Here is an 18,001-nt window from a genome sequence, read left to right as displayed (position 1 = left end):
GTAGATTTCCACAAGCTTCCCACAATAAGTTGGGTGAATTTTGGCCCATTCCTCCTGACAGAGGTGGAGTAACTGAGTCAGGTTTGTAGGCCTAGTTGCTTGCACACACTTTTTCAGTTCTGCCCATAAATGTTCAATGGGATTGAGGTCAGGGCTTTGTAATGGCCACTCAAATACCTTTTTTGTTGTCTTTAAGCCATTTTGCCACAACTTTGGAAGTATGCTTGGGGGTCATTGTCCATTTGGAAGACCCATTTGCGACCAAGCTTTAACTTCCTGACTGATGTCTTAAGATGTTGCTTCAATATATCCACATAATTTTTCTGCCTCATGATGCCATCTATTTTGTGAAGTGCACCAGTCCCTCCTGCAGCAAAGCACCCCCACAACATGATGCTGCCACCCCCGTGCTTCATGGTTGGGATGGTGTTCTTCGGCTTGCAAGCCTCCCCCTTTTTCCTCCAAACATAACAATGGTCATTATGGCCAAACAGTTATATTTCTGTTTCATCAGACCAGAGGACATTTCTCCAAAAAGTATGATCTTTGTCCCTATGTGCAGTTGCAAACTGTAGTCTGGATTTTTTATGACGGTTTTGGAGCAGTGGCTTCTTTCTTGCTGAGCGGCCTTTCAGGTTATGTCAATATAGGACCCGTTCTACTGTGGATATAGATACTTTTGTACCTGTTTCCTCCAGCATCTTCACAAGGTCTTTCGCTGTTGTTCTGCAATTGATTTGCATCTCTAGGAGACAGAACGCGTCTCATTTCTGAGCGGTATGACAGCTCCGTGGTCCCATGGTTTTTATACTTGCGTACTATTGTTTGTACAGATGATCATGGTACCTTCAGCCGTTTGAAAATTGCTCCCAAGGATGAACCAGACTTGTGAAGGTCTACAATTTTCTTTCTGAGGTCTTGGCTGATTTCTTTTGATTTTCCCATGATGTTAACCAAGGAGGCATTAAGTTTGCAGGGACCAACACTTTACATGTTTTGTTTATAAGTACAGGTTATAAGTACTTTAGTTCTATTTATGATGTCATTTCAACCAGCTTTGCCTGCTTTTCCTAATTAAAGCCAGTCCACTCACCTTCATGATTGTCTTCACTATTGAGTCCATGACCTGTCCAGCAAAGTTGTCAGCAGCAGCCTGGTTGGACATCAGGGAGAGAAAGGTATCCTGGTAGGTATGGGCGTCCGTCGACACCTTCCCCATCATCTCTGTGTGTCAGAAATAAAACACAAGGTGACCATGGTCAATTCAATTCAAAATGCTTTATTGGCACAACAAAAGTATACAGTTCCAGTTCACCTTCATCGGATACAGTATATGCAGCACCCATACAGTACTATACACACAGTACATACCCACTAGAGTATCCAAGCCTGTCGTAGCCAGCTGCATGGAGGCATGGCTGGTGGTGAGGGCCATCTGAACGTAGTTCCAGCCAGGAATGCCCTTTAGAAGCTCCACTGCTACTGAGCCCACACTCAGGAACCTGCCAACACAGAGTTTAGATGTCACCCATGGGCGAATGGACACTATGGATAGACTTTGGGCTTCTTTGCTTGGCAATATACTTTCTTATGGAGTTTATAGACTATTCTGAAGCTGTCAGGTACTAAGATCAGTTACACCTATTTCAGGTAGATTCAAGTGAAAGTCCTATCATCACCGACGACTACTTTAAGTCTATTTCCAAACCTTGTTGAATGAGAAATTAAATATTGAACTGCCAATGTGCAGTATTTGACATGTATCTAGCACCAGAACTACACAATGAGAGAAACAAAACAATATTCACTCACAGCTCTTCCTCTATGGTCTGAGGCTGCATGTCATTGCTACGCTGGGACCTGGTGTTGTTGGAGGAGCCTTGGCCCTCGGGGGCCACAAACAGTCCCATCAGGCTATGGACGAGGCCTCTGGTGAAGGTCACATCCCCCGGAGCAGTGTCTTTACTCCAGGCCAGGAGGCTCTGAGGAGGGGAAACACAGCAAGTCACACAGAGGACCAATAAACCCCATTGAACCCCAATCTCCTTTGCGACACTGTATGCACAGTATGTTTAATACAGTTACCACTGATCATCATATAATCCCATTAGAGATCAAACAGTCAGCCTGAAGTGTGTCAAGATGGAAAGATAAAGGGGAGGAGAGAGGGAAGAGATAAGGAACCAGGGTTGGCGTCAATTTCATTTCAGGAAGTAAGCTGACATTTTTTATCAATGAGGAAATGTTTCATTGGAATTTCTGCTTACTTCCTAAATTGACTGCATTAACATGGAATTGACCTCTAATCAATGAATCTCCAATGACATCGTAATTCCCTCTGCTTTTAAGAGATTGATGTTAGCCTACTGTACGTATGTACAATAACCACTGATCACAAGATCAGTCCATTAGTGAAAAAACAGTCAGGCTATCATCCAAGAAATATATTATTTCTGAACCAGACAGTTCAGTGAGTGAGCACACAGATGAGAGGCGGCTTAGCTCACTGCCTCTGCCTCTGACTGGTAATAAGTTTAAAGCTCTACCCCTAGCCTCGTGGCAACCTGGCAGAAAGGTGTAATTGGTAATCTCTGGGGTCCTGTTATACAGATGGCCCTGTGAGTTCCCCCATCAGTCCCCACTGCTCTGTTATGTTGTTGAAGCTAGGATGTTACCAAGGTAACCCTTTGTTTGGTTTGCAGCTGTGTCTCTGATTGAGTGTATGTATTGAGAAGGGGGTAGAGCGAGGAAGGGAGGGAAAAATAGAGAGAGAAGGAGGAAGAGAGATAGAGAGAAAGTGGAATTATATAATATATTAATGTCTTTACATTTGAACAACAGAGAATAGAATAAGGGGAAAAAAGGTTTGTAATGCTATTCAGATAGGAAATGAAAGACAGCAACGGCCCTACCCCAGACATCACCTTCACTGTCTGTTTTCCTCTTTTCTCTGCTCATCTCTGCGCTGATGCCAAAACACATCGCCACCTACCCACACACACATACCTGTTGGGCCACCTTGTCGGCACTGATCCACCCCAGCAGCATATCCATTGTCCCTCCAGTACAAGCTGCTTGGAGCTCAACACTGAGGTTTCCTGAACATATGTAGGAATGCAGGAGTGCCTTGTCCATTGTAAGCACCACAGCCTAAAGGTTGGGGTTGGAGAGGTTCATGTTTGGGTATGCATCAGTAAAGTAATTTATACTTTAATAATCCCATAATTACTTTGAACTAACATAATTTTTTAGGAGTAATTGTACATATCTCCTTCAAAAGGATACTTCTATAATGTCCCTTTTAGAAAAGTGGTGATGAGTATCACTGTTGAGTAAGAACAGGTTTTACATCCATCCTGATATCAGATAGAAGCGCTCCTAGTCACTTCCTGGTACCTAGACTAATCAGATTATATTATTTAGCATGCCCGTCATACAGGCTAAATATTTATTTACTGGAGGATATTCAGACACATACTGTGCTGTACTAAGAACAGATTTAGCCCAGGGAATGGAATCTTTAGCCTGGTCCCAGATATGTTTGTGCTGTCTTGCTAATGTAACACGACAATGAACACAGGAGTTACCTAGACAGCACAAACAGATCTGGACCAGGCTAGGGAAGCTTAACTCACATTTCTAAAGCATTCAAACATGGTCTTTGGCCAGGGAAGGGAGGTTTACCTTGTCTAGTGGTATCCTGACCTGCTGCATGAGGGCGTTGACGGCTGCTGGTGCTGAGGTATTGGGTGGCACCATGATAACATCACCAAGGGTGATGTAGACATCTGTGTAAAATCATATATTTTGAGAAATGTCAGATAAAAGTGGCCTATCTAAAGAGGTTACTGACAAGTGAGGGCTGAAAACATGACAGTCAACATTCCTCTGAGGGGTTTGTATTTTGGTCTAGTATAAATGTTGGACGTACATTCACATTCTTTTTTCTTCAATAGTGTTCCCTTCTAAATCAAAAGAATGTTGTTTGATTCTGTAAGTCATGACAAATAAAAACACTACCTCTGTCCTCTTCCAAATAACCTGGCTGACTCACAAAGCTGAACTGAAATGAGTAAGAGTTTTGTAGTTGCCAGTATTTATTCTAGCACAAATTGTTTATCCAAAAGCAACAGGTCAGAAATTCCTGATACTTTATTTAATAGTTATTAGGGCCATTGCATCTTGTATTAACCCGGATGATAACGTCATAACATAGCAAAACAGTATTGTGCTTTAGTTAGGGGTTTTCCCTTGGGATAAAGGATTATTGTTGTGGGCTTGCATGTGGAGTCTGAATTAAAAAATGTAAAATGCATCTGATTCTGAGCATCAGATTATATGTATGTCTTCCCAACTGAATAAATACACTGACAAATCAAAAACATGTAAATGAGTGCAGATGGGCATTTGGTGCTTGAGGTAAAGTAGTAATTACAGAAAGAATAAGGATGTTAATAAGAGAGTCATCAGAAACCAATAGAGATAGTAAATAGACATGGAGATCAAACGTGATGTAAGAAAAAGGTTGGAGGTGATTTAAAGAGGACCACAATGTAAATATAAATTTTTTGTGCATGTTGTCTTTTTCTACTTGTGTTTAAATAAATTGTCTAATAAACAGATCTGATTTTGTTGATTGCTTTGTTCTTGGCATAGGTACTGTACCTTTGCCATGCCAGTTCCTGATGTACTGGAGCAGGTTGATGCTTCCGACAATAGCAGGGTTCACCATGGAGATAGCTGAAAGATTAGCCTCTGGGAAGTTGCTCTCCATGGCAGCCATAGTCCTACACAGGAGAGGAAAGGGGAGGAGGAGAAAACAGATGCCTGATAATGATTTACTCAACTAATGTAGGCTATGGTGAGCACAGACATGTAAATATCTGAATGTGCACACATGCACGGAAGCACACACACATGGATGCACGCATGCACGTAGCGCACACACGCACAATATTGGATCATAAATTGTGCCTTCCTGTACTATACTTATGCTACAATGTTTATTCTATTCTACTGAGCAGTTTACTTTATGTTTGTATTCTTATCGTATCTTATTTCTTATTGTTGTTGCATTGTCGAGAAGGAACCTGGAAGTAAGCATTTCGTTTCGTGTATAACATGTGTATGCCGTACATACGACAAATAAAACTTGAAACACACACACACACGCACGCACGCACGCACGCACACACGCACACACTCACACGCACGCACGCACGCACACACACACACATTCCAGACACCTGCAGCAAGATGAGTTCATTATGCTTATGTAATATCTTAAAGAAACAAGTTTTGACATTACTTTTGTCGTGGAGAAGAAAGAGCCTGTCATTCATCATGATTAACACACAGCTTAGGAGGTACGCATTTTTCCACCATGGTGCAGCTGACAAACCAGATTGTTGAGATAAAAAGGAATGGTAAAGGGCAGCAGTGTTTGTCAAAAACTCCCTCTATAGTTCATCCTGTACTCTACAACTATCTATCTCTTGCTAAACTCACAGAACCACGCTACAGGCTGAAGTTTCCCCTAGGTACAGATCTAGGATCAGCTTCCCCTCTCCCAATCCTAACCTAAACCATTGGTGGGGGAAATGCAAAACTGACCCCAAATCACCATCTAAAGGGCAACTACACCCTACACCCAGAACCACCCAGGGTTGGAAGCTAAGGTCAGTACAGTGTAAAACTCCATCAACAGTATACCCTCCATAATACAACTATCTCTCTCCTCCCAAACTCTGCCCGCTTCCTCAACAATACTCTCCTCAGAGCCTGGTTCCTTTCTAGGGTCCTTCTTTCTAGTTAGTTGTTTCCTTGTCGGTGTGCTTCTGCTTACTCTTTGTGCTCTAGGCCGGGTTACTGTTAAGCACTTTGTTAAGCACTTTGTTAGGCACTTTGTTAAGCACCTTGTTAGGTACTTTGTTAAGCACTTTGTTAGGATCTTTGTTAAGCACTTTGTTAGGCACTTTGTTGAGCACCTTGTTGGGCACTTTGTTGAGCACTTTGTTAGGCACTTTGTTAGGCACTTTGTTGAGCACTTTGTTAGGCACTTTGTTGAGCACTTTGGTAAGCACTTTGATAAGCACTTTGTGACAACTAATAATAGTAAATGCCATTGAGCAGAGGCTTTATCCAAAGCGACTTACAATCATGCATGCATGCATTTTCATATGGATGGCATTAGCGGGAATCAAACCCATGATCCTGGCATTGCAAGACTTCTAAGAGGCATTCTCTACCAACTGAGCCACAAATGACCAACTGTTGATGTAAAATACATTTGATTAATACATTACCTCTTAATGTTTTGCAGAAGACTCTCCCCCTCATCCAGCACCTGATCCAGGACCTTATCAGGGGTGGTGGGCATGAGGAGACGTGGCAGGCCCAGTAGCCCCTCCCACAGCGAAGTCTCCCTTTGCAGCCTCTCAAACACCACAACTGCCGTGCCCATTGTGGTCAGGGCCTGCGCTGGGTCTTTCAGCAACAGGTCCGTCAGCAACTGAGGGAACCAGCAGCATGCTTCAACATTAAAAATCAAACATGATCCATCTATCTTATGTCTGAATTTGCATAATATTAGTATTGTGTTGCCATCCTTCCAAGTCTTGTTTGTCACTGTTGGAACAGTGAGGAAGAGGAAATTTGAGAGCACACACACACACACACACACCTGGTTGATGGTGAGCAGTGAGACCTCCAGCAGGGTGTTGTTGGACTTGCAGAAGGTGACCAGTCCATAGGTGAGGGGGTCGACGGAGGACATGGAGGACCCGTTAAGGACCATCAGGGAGAAGGAGCACAGAGACCTCTTCAACAGGTTCACTGAATCCAGCATCGCATCCAGCGCTTCCTGCTCGCTCGCACAGGGTAGAAGGATGGCACATAGGTATTTGGAAATAGTTATATATACAGCACATCATCTCAATACAAACCACTTTCTTAACATAATCACTGTCGAAAAAGGTTGTTCTGAGTAACCTAAGACAGTAGACTACACCCATATAACTGTTCTAACAGGCTAGAATACTCTTGTGATTGATTTATGGGTTGCCATATTTGTCCTTCTTTCCAAACATTACAGACCTACACTAAATCTAACACTGCAGGGAAATGAACACTGTATAACCCGTGTATAGAGTACTCCACACCATAGACACTTCCAAACAAATACATCTGTAATATAATGAGTATTTCAAAAGAGATTACTGGAGGGTAGCAATTATATTAGAAGTATTACAGTTTACTACTGTTCCACCTCAGTCATGATGACCCAAAGGACAAAGTTAGCCATCCATGTTATCTACAATAAGAGATGCCTCAGGTGTCAATATGACCCCAGAAAAAACAAACTTTATAACAATAGCCTCTGTCCAAAACTGTATTCAATTTAAATACTGTCAGGCCCGGGCAGAGGGTACTTTTTTTATTTTGGATACTGGTTGAGAGAATGCCAAGAGTGTGCAAAGCTGTCATCAAGGCAAAGGGTGGCTACTTTGAAGAATCTCAAATATAAAATATATTTAGATTTGTTTAAGACTTTTTTGGTTACTACATGATTCGTATGTGTTTTTCCATAGATTTGATGTCTTCACTATTATTCTACAATGTACAAACGTTTGACTGGTACTGTACATATTGATGATTTCCATCAGACGCACCTTGTCTCCCAGTAGGGTGTTGTTAAAACCCTCCATGGGAGAGTTGTACTTTGATTTATCTTGGTGGCTGGCATCTGGAAAATATGAAGGATATAGTTAATATATAGGCCAGCATGGTACCATTCATTACACCATCCTTGTATAAATTGTAACAAATATAAACAAGAGACATTGCCACAAAGATTGTTAACATAGGCTACAAGGGAAACAAATCAACATAGTCATATTGAGTGTAGTATTTATTAGCAGTTCGCCTATATGTTTTTAGACTTTCCTATGGTTTCTCTAGCCTGAGTGCCAGTCTGTTTGTGCTATCATGTCAACTTCTTGTTACTTATTATCATGCCAAACATTGACAGAAATGCTTGGCTTGACAATGACAGCAATAGATTTGACAAGAGCACAAACAGATCTGGGACCAGACCATGGTTTTCTGTTACTGAGGAAGTGGACCTACTCAGAAACTTGTCCCAGAGCTCCATGATCTGAGGCTGGTCAGATGTCTCGTGCAGCACAGCACGGACTCTACCACCCATCCCAATGTCCATTAGCATGGGGGTGCCATGGGGCAACAGGGATACCCTGTTATATATGGAGAGAGGGGGAGGAGAGGAGAGAGAAAGTACAGTGAGAGTGGTTATGCAAGGAGAGAAGGGGTGGAGAGAGAGGGTAAGGTGAGAGAGGGGACCAATTAGACTGGTTTCAGATCTGTTTGTGCTCTTTCCAACTCCATTGCTTTCATTGTCAAGCCAAACAGTCTGGCATGACAATTCAATAATGAGAGAGCAGAAACAGACAGCCTCCTAGGCTATTCAAATAAAAGGCATCAGTATGAGAAAGTACAAATGTACCATACAGTAGAGTACAATGACAACCAATGACCTTTACAAATGCCTACCATCATGCATAGCCTCTTCACAATCTTTTCACACAACCCTACACTTTGACAACAAACACCCATCAGTTACTTATGTAATAGCTGTTGTTTTTAACACAAACAAACACTTACTACACTTGAATGGCGATGATAATGAGGATTTATAAAAGGCTAAAGATGTGTCCAAACAAAAATGTAGAAAATAGAAGCTATGAAGGGCGAGGCATTGTGAAAGCAATCTGTCAGTCAGCCATGCAATCAGGTAGGTATTACACCAGGTAAAGGGGAAACCAAACAGGTTCTCCTAATGTTGGTACCCTCATTGAATGTTGTTATGCTCAACAACAATAGGTAGAATTAAGTGACAATGGCAGCATGGACTTAACATAATGATGGAGTCACAGTTGATTCCACAGAGGAACTTGAAATATGCAACACACCTAACTCTACATAGCAAAACTTTTCCAAGGTCAAATGTTCAGAAAATGACTAAAATCTATCTTACCTTAAACATATTATTTTAAATGATATTGTTGACCAATATAAATTCAAAACTTTACTACAAAAAAACATCTAATTAACGACATTCTCATTGCTGTGGACGACAGGCCATTATCAGTCAGCAGAGAAAAACAGAGTTAGAAAGCATTCCAGAGATTGTGTTTATTGTCTGAGGCTTACCCCCCCCCCCCCAAGGTAATTTTCCATGAAGACACTAATCCCCTCCCTTGTGACGTGATGCAGTACCATCAAGGAGTCTCCCTCCTCTGTGCTGTGTGGGGTTGCTGATCTCCGGCCTGTCTCTTTGTGTCTCTCTACTCACTAAAACTATACCAGAAGATAAAATGAGCCTCAAAGCGAAACAAAAATATATTTATTCCTCAGTGGTATCACAATATTGATGAATCTGAGAGGAATAATTGATGTGACACATCCACAAACGACTTAATGTAAAAACAAATCCTTTTGGGTTATCATTATATTCATTTGTTCAGTTCTGGTGGATGTTGAGGTTTGACTTTTATAACTTATATTATGACTCATGAGGCCTTTCTGCTCTAAAATCAAAGACAGCCTGTTTCCTCACACTATTCCCTGACTCTATCCTTCTAGGCAGTGGAATTGCAAAATCAAAACCACAGCATCATCCAATTCTGATAGATATCTTGACCACAGAAGCACAGTAGTTCAGGTCCAGGAGAATGTTGTATGAGAATGGCCAATGATGGATGAGTTGAATGTCCCCCCTTACTATGCAAAGTACTTTTTTTGGAGCATCTGGAAAAGCACTATATAAAACCACAAAGTTATGTGAAGACAGAGTACCTCTTTGCATCGTGTTCTGTCCAGGATGCCCTGGTGTTTTTAGTTGAACTCTTGGCAAACAGACGAGTTGTGTTGTGGCAGGAGCTGTCTGTGTTACACATGAGGGTCTGGAGAAAGGGGAAGAAACCTGTACTGGGGAGGTTCCTCGGGGCCACATAGCCTGGGACAGACAGACAGACACCCCAATAACAGTCATTAACGGAGTAACAGAAGGATTTCAGTCATTTGGGTAGCACTTAACATTATAACATGGAATAGAAACATACTCTGTATATGGACACTACAGTACTGTTTCTCAGTATTAATTAACTGGTATTTCATATAGACATTACAGTAATGTTTCTCAGTATTAAGTAACTGGTATTTCATAGGAAAGTAAAAATGTGTATTTTATAGGACTTACTTACAAACAATTCAACATAGTTGGTAACTACCTGACACCAAATACTGTTGGAATATACAGGTAATAACATAGTAATAAAGTGGAAACTACTGGTAATTATTAGGCCCACTGTTTCTCACATGAATCACCTTATGATAGTTAATAATATGTTATTACTTCAAATACCCTTAACGTAGTTCACATAGTTCTGTTGCATAATTTACATTCCATCATAATACAATAACTTATATTGGTGCAATAATTTTCCAAATGGTGAAATGATTTCTAAGCAAACAAATGTCCATTATGTCCAGAGAGCCTATGGAAGAAACATGAAGAAACACTGGACCTGTCTCGGAGGTCATTAATCTTGTCACACCTACAGGTGTCACATGATCAAAAGGTTACACAAACATGACTAAGCAATATCAAACACATATACAGTGAACGCTAACCTGATTATTTGGATTGGTAATGAATATGGAGAAATGTAATGATCTATATTACAAAAAATACTGATCTCATCATTTGACCGGCCCATTACTAATAAAAACTGATAATACAGCAAACACTATGAGAATATGACTTGATGGAGGACATAGGACATTCCGAGCAATGAAGAACAGAAGATGGTGTCTTTCATTTCATCTAACCTCAGTAAATAAACATTCCATCCAATCTCTGGAGCACCCACACATCACCACACTGGAAACAATGGAGGCCTCTGAATGACCTCTGTGGTGTCAAGTCATTTAGGGCAAGGGTCACTATCATTAACCCTCCCTGCCCTGGCGTTGACAGACAAATTATACCTTGTCTGTCAATTCTACAAAGCTAAAATAATTGGGACTGGCAGGTGGAAAATCCTATTCGATAATTACAGATGGGGGGAAAATCGATAGTTTCATATCGGGATATTATGTTTTTGGCAATATCGCAATATTATTTTTGCGCTAGTTGGCTGTACCTGCACCAAAACTCCAGTACTTTTCCTTCATAGCTTGTTCTCCATCTTCTTTCTAAATGGGGAGCCAATTTGTTTTCAGTACTTTTATTTCCATGACTGATCAAAACTAGATTTCTCATGGCTCTCTCTTGTCCCTCTCCAGCAGACATGTGGTCAGCAATATGTTCAGAACATCGAATCACAATAAAATCACAGTATCAAATTGCAATACATATAGAATCGTGAGAATCATAGGAATCGCAATACATATTGTATCGGCAGCTAAGTATCGTGATAATATCGTATCGTGAGTTCAATGGCAATTCCCAGCCCTACCAATTATGCATCTTAAATGTAAGTTATTTTGGTCATGCTTTGTTGACTTAAAACTGGACAGAAACAACACAATTTACTGGTATTGCTATACGAAAGCCCATAGACCAATCATGATGGCATCTCAACTCTAACACAATTCGGTCACTCCTATTTGTATTGTTAGTTGTCTTTTATTTGCTGAATCACATGATGAGGAGCTTTGTGAGGGTCACGAGATCTCCCACGTCACATTGGCCATCTTAACTAACTCTTTAGAGTTTTACGTCAGGGAGGGAAACATACACACAAATCTTTTCATCTGTTGTTTTCAAGCTTTGGAAAAGATCTCCAGGACAAAACATTATGACTGAAGATGAAGCAAACACAGTAGTTAAACTCTGTCACTAAAGGAAATGTAATTTAACGCAGTAGTATAATGACCACATACACCTGTAAAAAAATGGTATATGATTAACTCAAGTGAAATCACTTTAGTTTAGTATTGACTAATGTATTTTCTAATCTCAAGGAGTAAATATTTTTTTAAATGTGCCATAGATTCACCAACAAGTTATTACGCAATGTCATAAATCAGTGCACCTCTCTAGAAACGGTCCTTTACTTACACGAGTCTTTCAGCTTAGGGGGGAACTGGGAGCGGGTGATGGCCAGGATGATGAAGATGACCAGTGGCCAAACCAGGAGGGCCACAGTCCAGCCCTGATGGACAGAATGCAAAGTTTCAGATCAGACAGTCCAGCCCTAACACACACAACACCTTACATTGTTTAGACTAGATAAAAATACATACAATTTCTGAAGACAGTCAATGTTGCTTTCATTTGTTCATAGTTTTGTATAAATTTGTATAAGTGCATTAAAATTACAGAACATGTAATGGTGATATAAAATGTGTGTCTTAATGTGTAATAGATCATCAGAGACTTAGAACATGACAAAATTAGTTTGGCATGACATTATTTTCGTTCAAGATGTCACTCATGCTCCTCATATAATTATTGAAGGAATAGCTTTCACAATAAACCAATGGAATGCTTGTTTTTTTTTACCTACCGGTTGTCTAATGACACCAAGGGCATTTTTCCAAAGTAAAAGTCGCAGCTGTTGGAAAAATCCGGCCATCAGTAAAGGAAGCTGGAGGAGAAAACGATGGGGGGGGAAAAAGGACTTGTCAAATGATGTATATGTCATTGTTGAATACTATAAAATACTAATCATTATAATATGCTCAGTACTATAATATAATCAGTACTATTTGTACCGTTATATAAAGTCATCAAATCATTGCATTTAACAGACACTATGGAAAAAACCTATAGGGTTTCGTTATGGATTCCTTGATGCCGAATTCTAAGATAGGAAAAGTGTGGAGTTTTGTCGTGTTATTTGGAATGCATTACAATCTGAGCAACTGGCTTTAATGTAGTCTATCTACTTTGTGTCTCTGTGAATATAACATTGGTTGTAAATAGTTAGAGATTTTTTTTTAAAGATAGAGAAACTAGACCATGACCTGAATTCCCTAATACAATTTGACCAGATCTAGGCCAACATTATTTTGTATATCAATTCGATCATGTTACAGATTCTCCCCACATTAGCCTGGCTATCATCATCTTTAGAACATATTCAAATGAACACAAAACATATAACACGAAAATAACATTTCAATTTCAAATAGGTTACATTTTCTTCTTAATTTTTCCCTGGTAGCCTAAAGTCCTTATCGGATATTATCGACAGACTCCAACCGGGACATCGTAAAAGTAAATCCTAGCAGCCGCTCTCCGTCAGTCGGAACAACTTGAAGAAAATAAAGAAAACAGGCTACTTCAATCCACAGCTTTTCGTGATTTAGTATAATATGCGGAATAACTTGTGGGCCCAGCCAACAGTTACAGTCCAGTGTTGTCTGAATCCAAATTATTTTGCCGTGATTCTTGGCTTCTGTAGGTGCTTCAAAGACAGTCATGGACTAATAATGTAGACTAAGGGGCGGGTGTTTTAACTTGCCTGTCCTGTTTATTTGAATGTGTGTGTGTGTGTGTGTGTGTGTGCGTGCATGCGTGCGTGCGTAAAATTCGCTCCCAAGCTAATATTATAAAATGTTATAACTATTTTAATGCAGGCTACAAAATGTTGTCTATGAAGTTAATTTGCCTTCGATTTGTGTTGTAAATGCTGATCCCCAATAGCTAATTGTGGTCTTAATAGTGAGTGGCAAGAAATAGGCAGTCTACGTTACCAAACACGTTACATATTGCAAACCACAGCTTCCTACCCGGCACAAACTGGTTGAATCAGTTTGTTTCAACGTCATTTGTCAACGTATTGTGACGTGGATCTATGTTTAAAATACACTGGATTTGTAAAAAGTAATCAACATAAACTGTTGTTTTGAGATTGACATTTTAACCACAGGATTATTTCATTATTGTATCCCACTTTCAACATAGACAAATCTTGTATAAAATATGTTGAATATGTGCCTTTGAAACAATGTCAGATTTTCAACTTTATATCCACTATCAAAACAAGTAACAATAGGCTGGGCATCACTTCCTACAGTAGTGTTGCCATGCAGCTATTTGGTCTCTCATCCAGGGTTTTAACCAAAACCAGCACTGCTTAGCTTTTATATTTGTCACTGACGATTAGCAATGTGCTATGTTGAGAATGATTATTAAGAAACCTCTTCATAACTAAATATATTCACTGTTGCTATTGAAGTCATTCCAAAGAATATGTTCAACAGAGCAAATCAAATCAACGTTTATTTGTCAAGTGCACCGAATACAACAGATTCACGCAGTCTCTGAACAGTTGATGTTGAGATGTGTCTGTTACTTGAACTCTGTGAAGCATTTATTTGGGCTGCAATCTGAGGTGCAGTTAACTCTAATGAACTTATCCTCTGCAGCAGAGGTAACTCTGGTTCTTCCTTTCCTTTGTCAGTCCTCATGAGAGCCAGTTTCATTATAGTGCTTGATGGTTTTTGCAACTGCATTTGAATAAACTCTCAAAGTTCTTGAAATTTTCCAGATTGACTGACCTTCATGTCTTAAAGTAACGATGGACTGTCATTTCTCTTTTTATATTTAAGCTGTTCTTGCCATAAAATGTACTTGGTCTTTTACCAGATAGGGCTATCTTCTGTATACCACCCCTACCTTGTCACAACACAACTGATTGGCTCAAACACATTAAGAAGGAAAGAAATTCCACAAATGAACTTTTAACAAGGCACACCTTGTTGAGAGAATGCCAAGATTGTGCAAAGCTGTCATTATGGCAAAGGGTGGCTACTTTGAAGAATCTCAAATATACTGCTCAAAAAAATAAAGGGAACACTTAAACAACACATCCTAGATCTGAATGAAAGAAATAATCTTATTAAATACTTTTTTCTTTACATAGTTGATTGTGCTGACAACAAAATCACACAAAAATAATCAATGGAAATCCAATTTATCAACCCATGGAGTTCTGGATTTGGAGTCACACTCAAAATTAAAGTGGAAAACCACACTACAGGCTGATCCAACTTTGATGTAATGTCCTTAAAACAAGTCAAAATGAGGCTCAGTAGTGTGTGTGGCCTCCACCTGCCTGTATGACCTCCCTACAACACCTGGGCATGCTCCTGATGAGGTGACGGATGGTCTCCTGAGGGATCTCCTCCCAGACCTGGAATAAAGCATCCGCCAACTCCTGGACAGTCTGTGGTGCAACGTGGCGTTGGTGGATGGAGCGAGACATGATGTCCCAGATGTGCTCAATTGGATTCAGGTCTGGGGAACGTGCGGGCCAGTCCATAGCATCAATGCTTCCTCTTGCAGGAACTGCTGACACACTCCAGCCACATGAGGTCTAGCATTGTCTTGCATTAGGAGGAACCCAGGGCCAACCGCACCAGCATATGGTCTCACAAGGGGTCTGAGGATCTCATCTCGGTACCTAATGGCAGTCAGGCTACCTCTGGCGAGCACATGGAGGGCTGTGCGGCCCCCCAAAGAAATGCCACCCCACACCATGACTGACCCACCGCCAAACCGGTCATGCTGGAGGATGTTGCAGGCAGCAGAACGTTCTCCACGGCGTCTCCAGACTCTGTCACGTCTGTCACGTGCTCAGTGTGAACCTGCTTTCATCCGTGAAGAGCACAGGGTGCCAGTGGCGAATTTGCCAATCTTGGTGTTCCCTGACAAATGCCAAACGTCCTGCACGGTGTTGGGCTGTAAGCACAACCCCCACCTGTGGACGTCGGGCCCTCATGGAGTCTGTTTCTGACCATTTGAGCAGACACATGCACATTTGTGGCCTGCTGGAGGTCATTTTGCAGGGCTCTGGCAGTGCTTCTCCTGCTCCTCCTTGCACAAAGGCAGAGGTAGCGGTCCTGCTGCTGGGTTGTTGCCCTCCTACGGCCTCCTCCACATCTCCTGATGTACTGGCCTGTCTCCTGGTAGCGCCTCCATGCTCTGGACACTACGCTGACAGACACAGCAAACCTTCTTGGCACAACTCGCATTGATGTGCCATCCTGGATGAGCTGCACTACCTGAGCCACTTGTGTGGGTTGTAGACTCCGTCTCATGCTACCACTAGAGTGAAAGCACCGCCAGCATTCAAAAGTGACCAAAACATCAGCCAGGAAGCATAGGAACTGAGAAGTGGTCTGTGGTCCCCACCTACAGAATCACTCCTTTATTGGGGGTGTCTTGCTAATTGCCTATAATTTCCACCTGTTGTCTATTCCATTTGCACAACAGCATGTGAAATGTATTGTCAATCAGTGTTGCTTCCTAAGTGGACAGTTTGATTTCACAGAAGTGTGATTGACTTGGAGTTACATTGTGTTGTTTAAGTGTTCCCTTTATTTTTTTGAGCAGTGTATATATTTGATTTGTTTAACACTTTTTTGGTTACTACATGATTCCATATGTGTTATTTCATCATTTTGATGTCTTCACTATTATTCTACAATGTAGAAAATAGTAAAAAATTAAGAAATACCCTTGAATGAGTTGGAGTGTCCAAACTATTGACTGGTACTGTATGTAATTCATTTGTAATGTAACTATCCAAGCATTAGACATTCTTTAAATGTTGATGTTTGGTTGCGTTGTCAACCAAACACAATTACAGTAATATTTTTGTAATACAGTAAATAGCCTAATCTTACAAACTAATGTAATAGTAGTTATTTATCCTTAAAATGAGTAACACATCCATTGCCACATTTTGAGGTTGGCCTAATGGAACTATAAATGTCTTATGTAATCATATAAAGCTTGCAAAGGTGACAGGTCTGTGGAAGTCTTCACAATTGCTTTAATAATCTGTGCAGAATCCTGAACAGTATTGATAACTTGCGCTATGTACTTTTAATGTAATCTCAACTGCAATCCAGGTCATTTGGTTGTGCTATTAGATGAAGCACAGTTAAATTGTTGTATAAATAAACAAAATATCTGACATTGTATTTGAACATTATTGTGCTTTTAAATGGTTGAAAGCACAGTGATAACACATTTTGTTGATAACCAAACCAAAAATCCAACGTTGTTTTTCCATTGGAATTTGGTTGTGCTTTCAGATCAGAGGTGTCAAACATATTCCCACGAGGGGGTCCAATCCGGCCCACAGGTGGTTGAAGTAAAAAAAACAACTAAACAACCTCAGTATTCTTTTAAATAATTAAAACCAAATTGAAACTGTGTACAAATGATAATGGACCTATATTCATAGACTTTATTTTCATGGGGAAGGGAGATGTAAATCAGGGCTGGTTCATCAGAGTTAGACACAGTCTGTCCTTTTTAGAGCCAAAGGAGTCAAGTTACTTACATGCCCTGATTTGAGGCCCTTCAGAAGGCTTCTAGCCACCTCACTCAGTTCACTATGGTGTCTGCCTAAAGTGAAGTATCTCCCTACTACTAAAACTGGTCTATTTTTTTCTCTCTTGTGCTCTCCCTCTCTCTTTGTATCTCCTTACTACTAAAACTGGTTATTCATTCATAATAAAGATATTATACTAACCTAATGGTATTTGGTTGAGAAAACACAGTGCTTGTGTAAACCTAACATACCGTTCAAAAGTTTGGGGTCACTTAGATATGTCCTTGTTTCCATGAAAACATACATGAAATGAGTTGCAAAATGAATAACAAATATAGTCAAGACGTTGACAAGGTTATAAATAATGATTTTTAATTGAAATAATAATTGTGTTCTTCAAACTTTGCTTTCGTAAAAGAATCCTCCATTTGCAGCAATTACAGCCTTACAGACCTTTGGCATTCTAGTTGTCAATTTGTTGAGGTAATCTGTTGAGATTTCACCCCATGCTTCCTGAAGCACCTCCCACAAGTTGGATTGGCTTGATGGGCACTTCTTACGTACCATACGGTCAAGCTGCTCCCACAACAGCTCAATAGGGTTGAGATTCAGTGACTGTGCTGGCT

General features: G+C 40.5%; 1 protein-coding gene across 2 annotated transcripts in view; it reads right to left on the bottom strand.

The window, feature by feature from the left end:
* abca12 (ATP-binding cassette, sub-family A (ABC1), member 12) overlaps positions 1-13,771 on the bottom strand; it is a 94,420-nt gene extending 80,649 nt beyond the window's left edge. Inside the window, exons 1-14 of one of the 2 annotated variants that reach the window (XM_045707784.1) lie at positions 13,224-13,771; positions 12,591-12,671; positions 12,143-12,236; positions 9,874-10,033; positions 8,128-8,252; positions 7,671-7,744; positions 6,683-6,862; positions 6,306-6,511; positions 4,666-4,787; positions 3,685-3,788; positions 3,007-3,150; positions 1,813-1,982; positions 1,372-1,502; positions 1,094-1,224 (exon numbers count right to left, since the gene is read on the bottom strand). In XM_045707784.1, coding sequence (XP_045563740.1) covers positions 1,094-1,224; positions 1,372-1,502; positions 1,813-1,982; positions 3,007-3,150; positions 3,685-3,788; positions 4,666-4,787; positions 6,306-6,511; positions 6,683-6,862; positions 7,671-7,744; positions 8,128-8,252; positions 9,874-10,033; positions 12,143-12,236; positions 12,591-12,659 — 1,710 coding nt within the window. In that variant the 5' untranslated portion in view covers positions 12,660-12,671; positions 13,224-13,771. Of the gene's footprint in view, positions 1-1,093; positions 1,225-1,371; positions 1,503-1,812; positions 1,983-3,006; positions 3,151-3,684; positions 3,789-4,665; positions 4,788-6,305; positions 6,512-6,682; positions 6,863-7,670; positions 7,745-8,127; positions 8,253-9,294; positions 9,376-9,873; positions 10,034-12,142; positions 12,237-12,590; positions 12,672-13,223 lie in introns of those variants that run through there. The other variant, XM_014173727.2, reaches the window with a different exon arrangement.
* Positions 13,772-18,001: the final 4,230 nt, after the last annotated feature.

The sequence above is a fragment of the Salmo salar genome, chromosome ssa25 (assembly GCF_905237065.1).
Source record: "Salmo salar chromosome ssa25, Ssal_v3.1, whole genome shotgun sequence".
Classification (NCBI taxonomy): Eukaryota; Metazoa; Chordata; class Actinopteri; order Salmoniformes; family Salmonidae; genus Salmo; species Salmo salar.
Note: the sequence above shows the minus strand (reverse complement) of the source record. Positions and strands in the feature narration are given on the sequence as shown.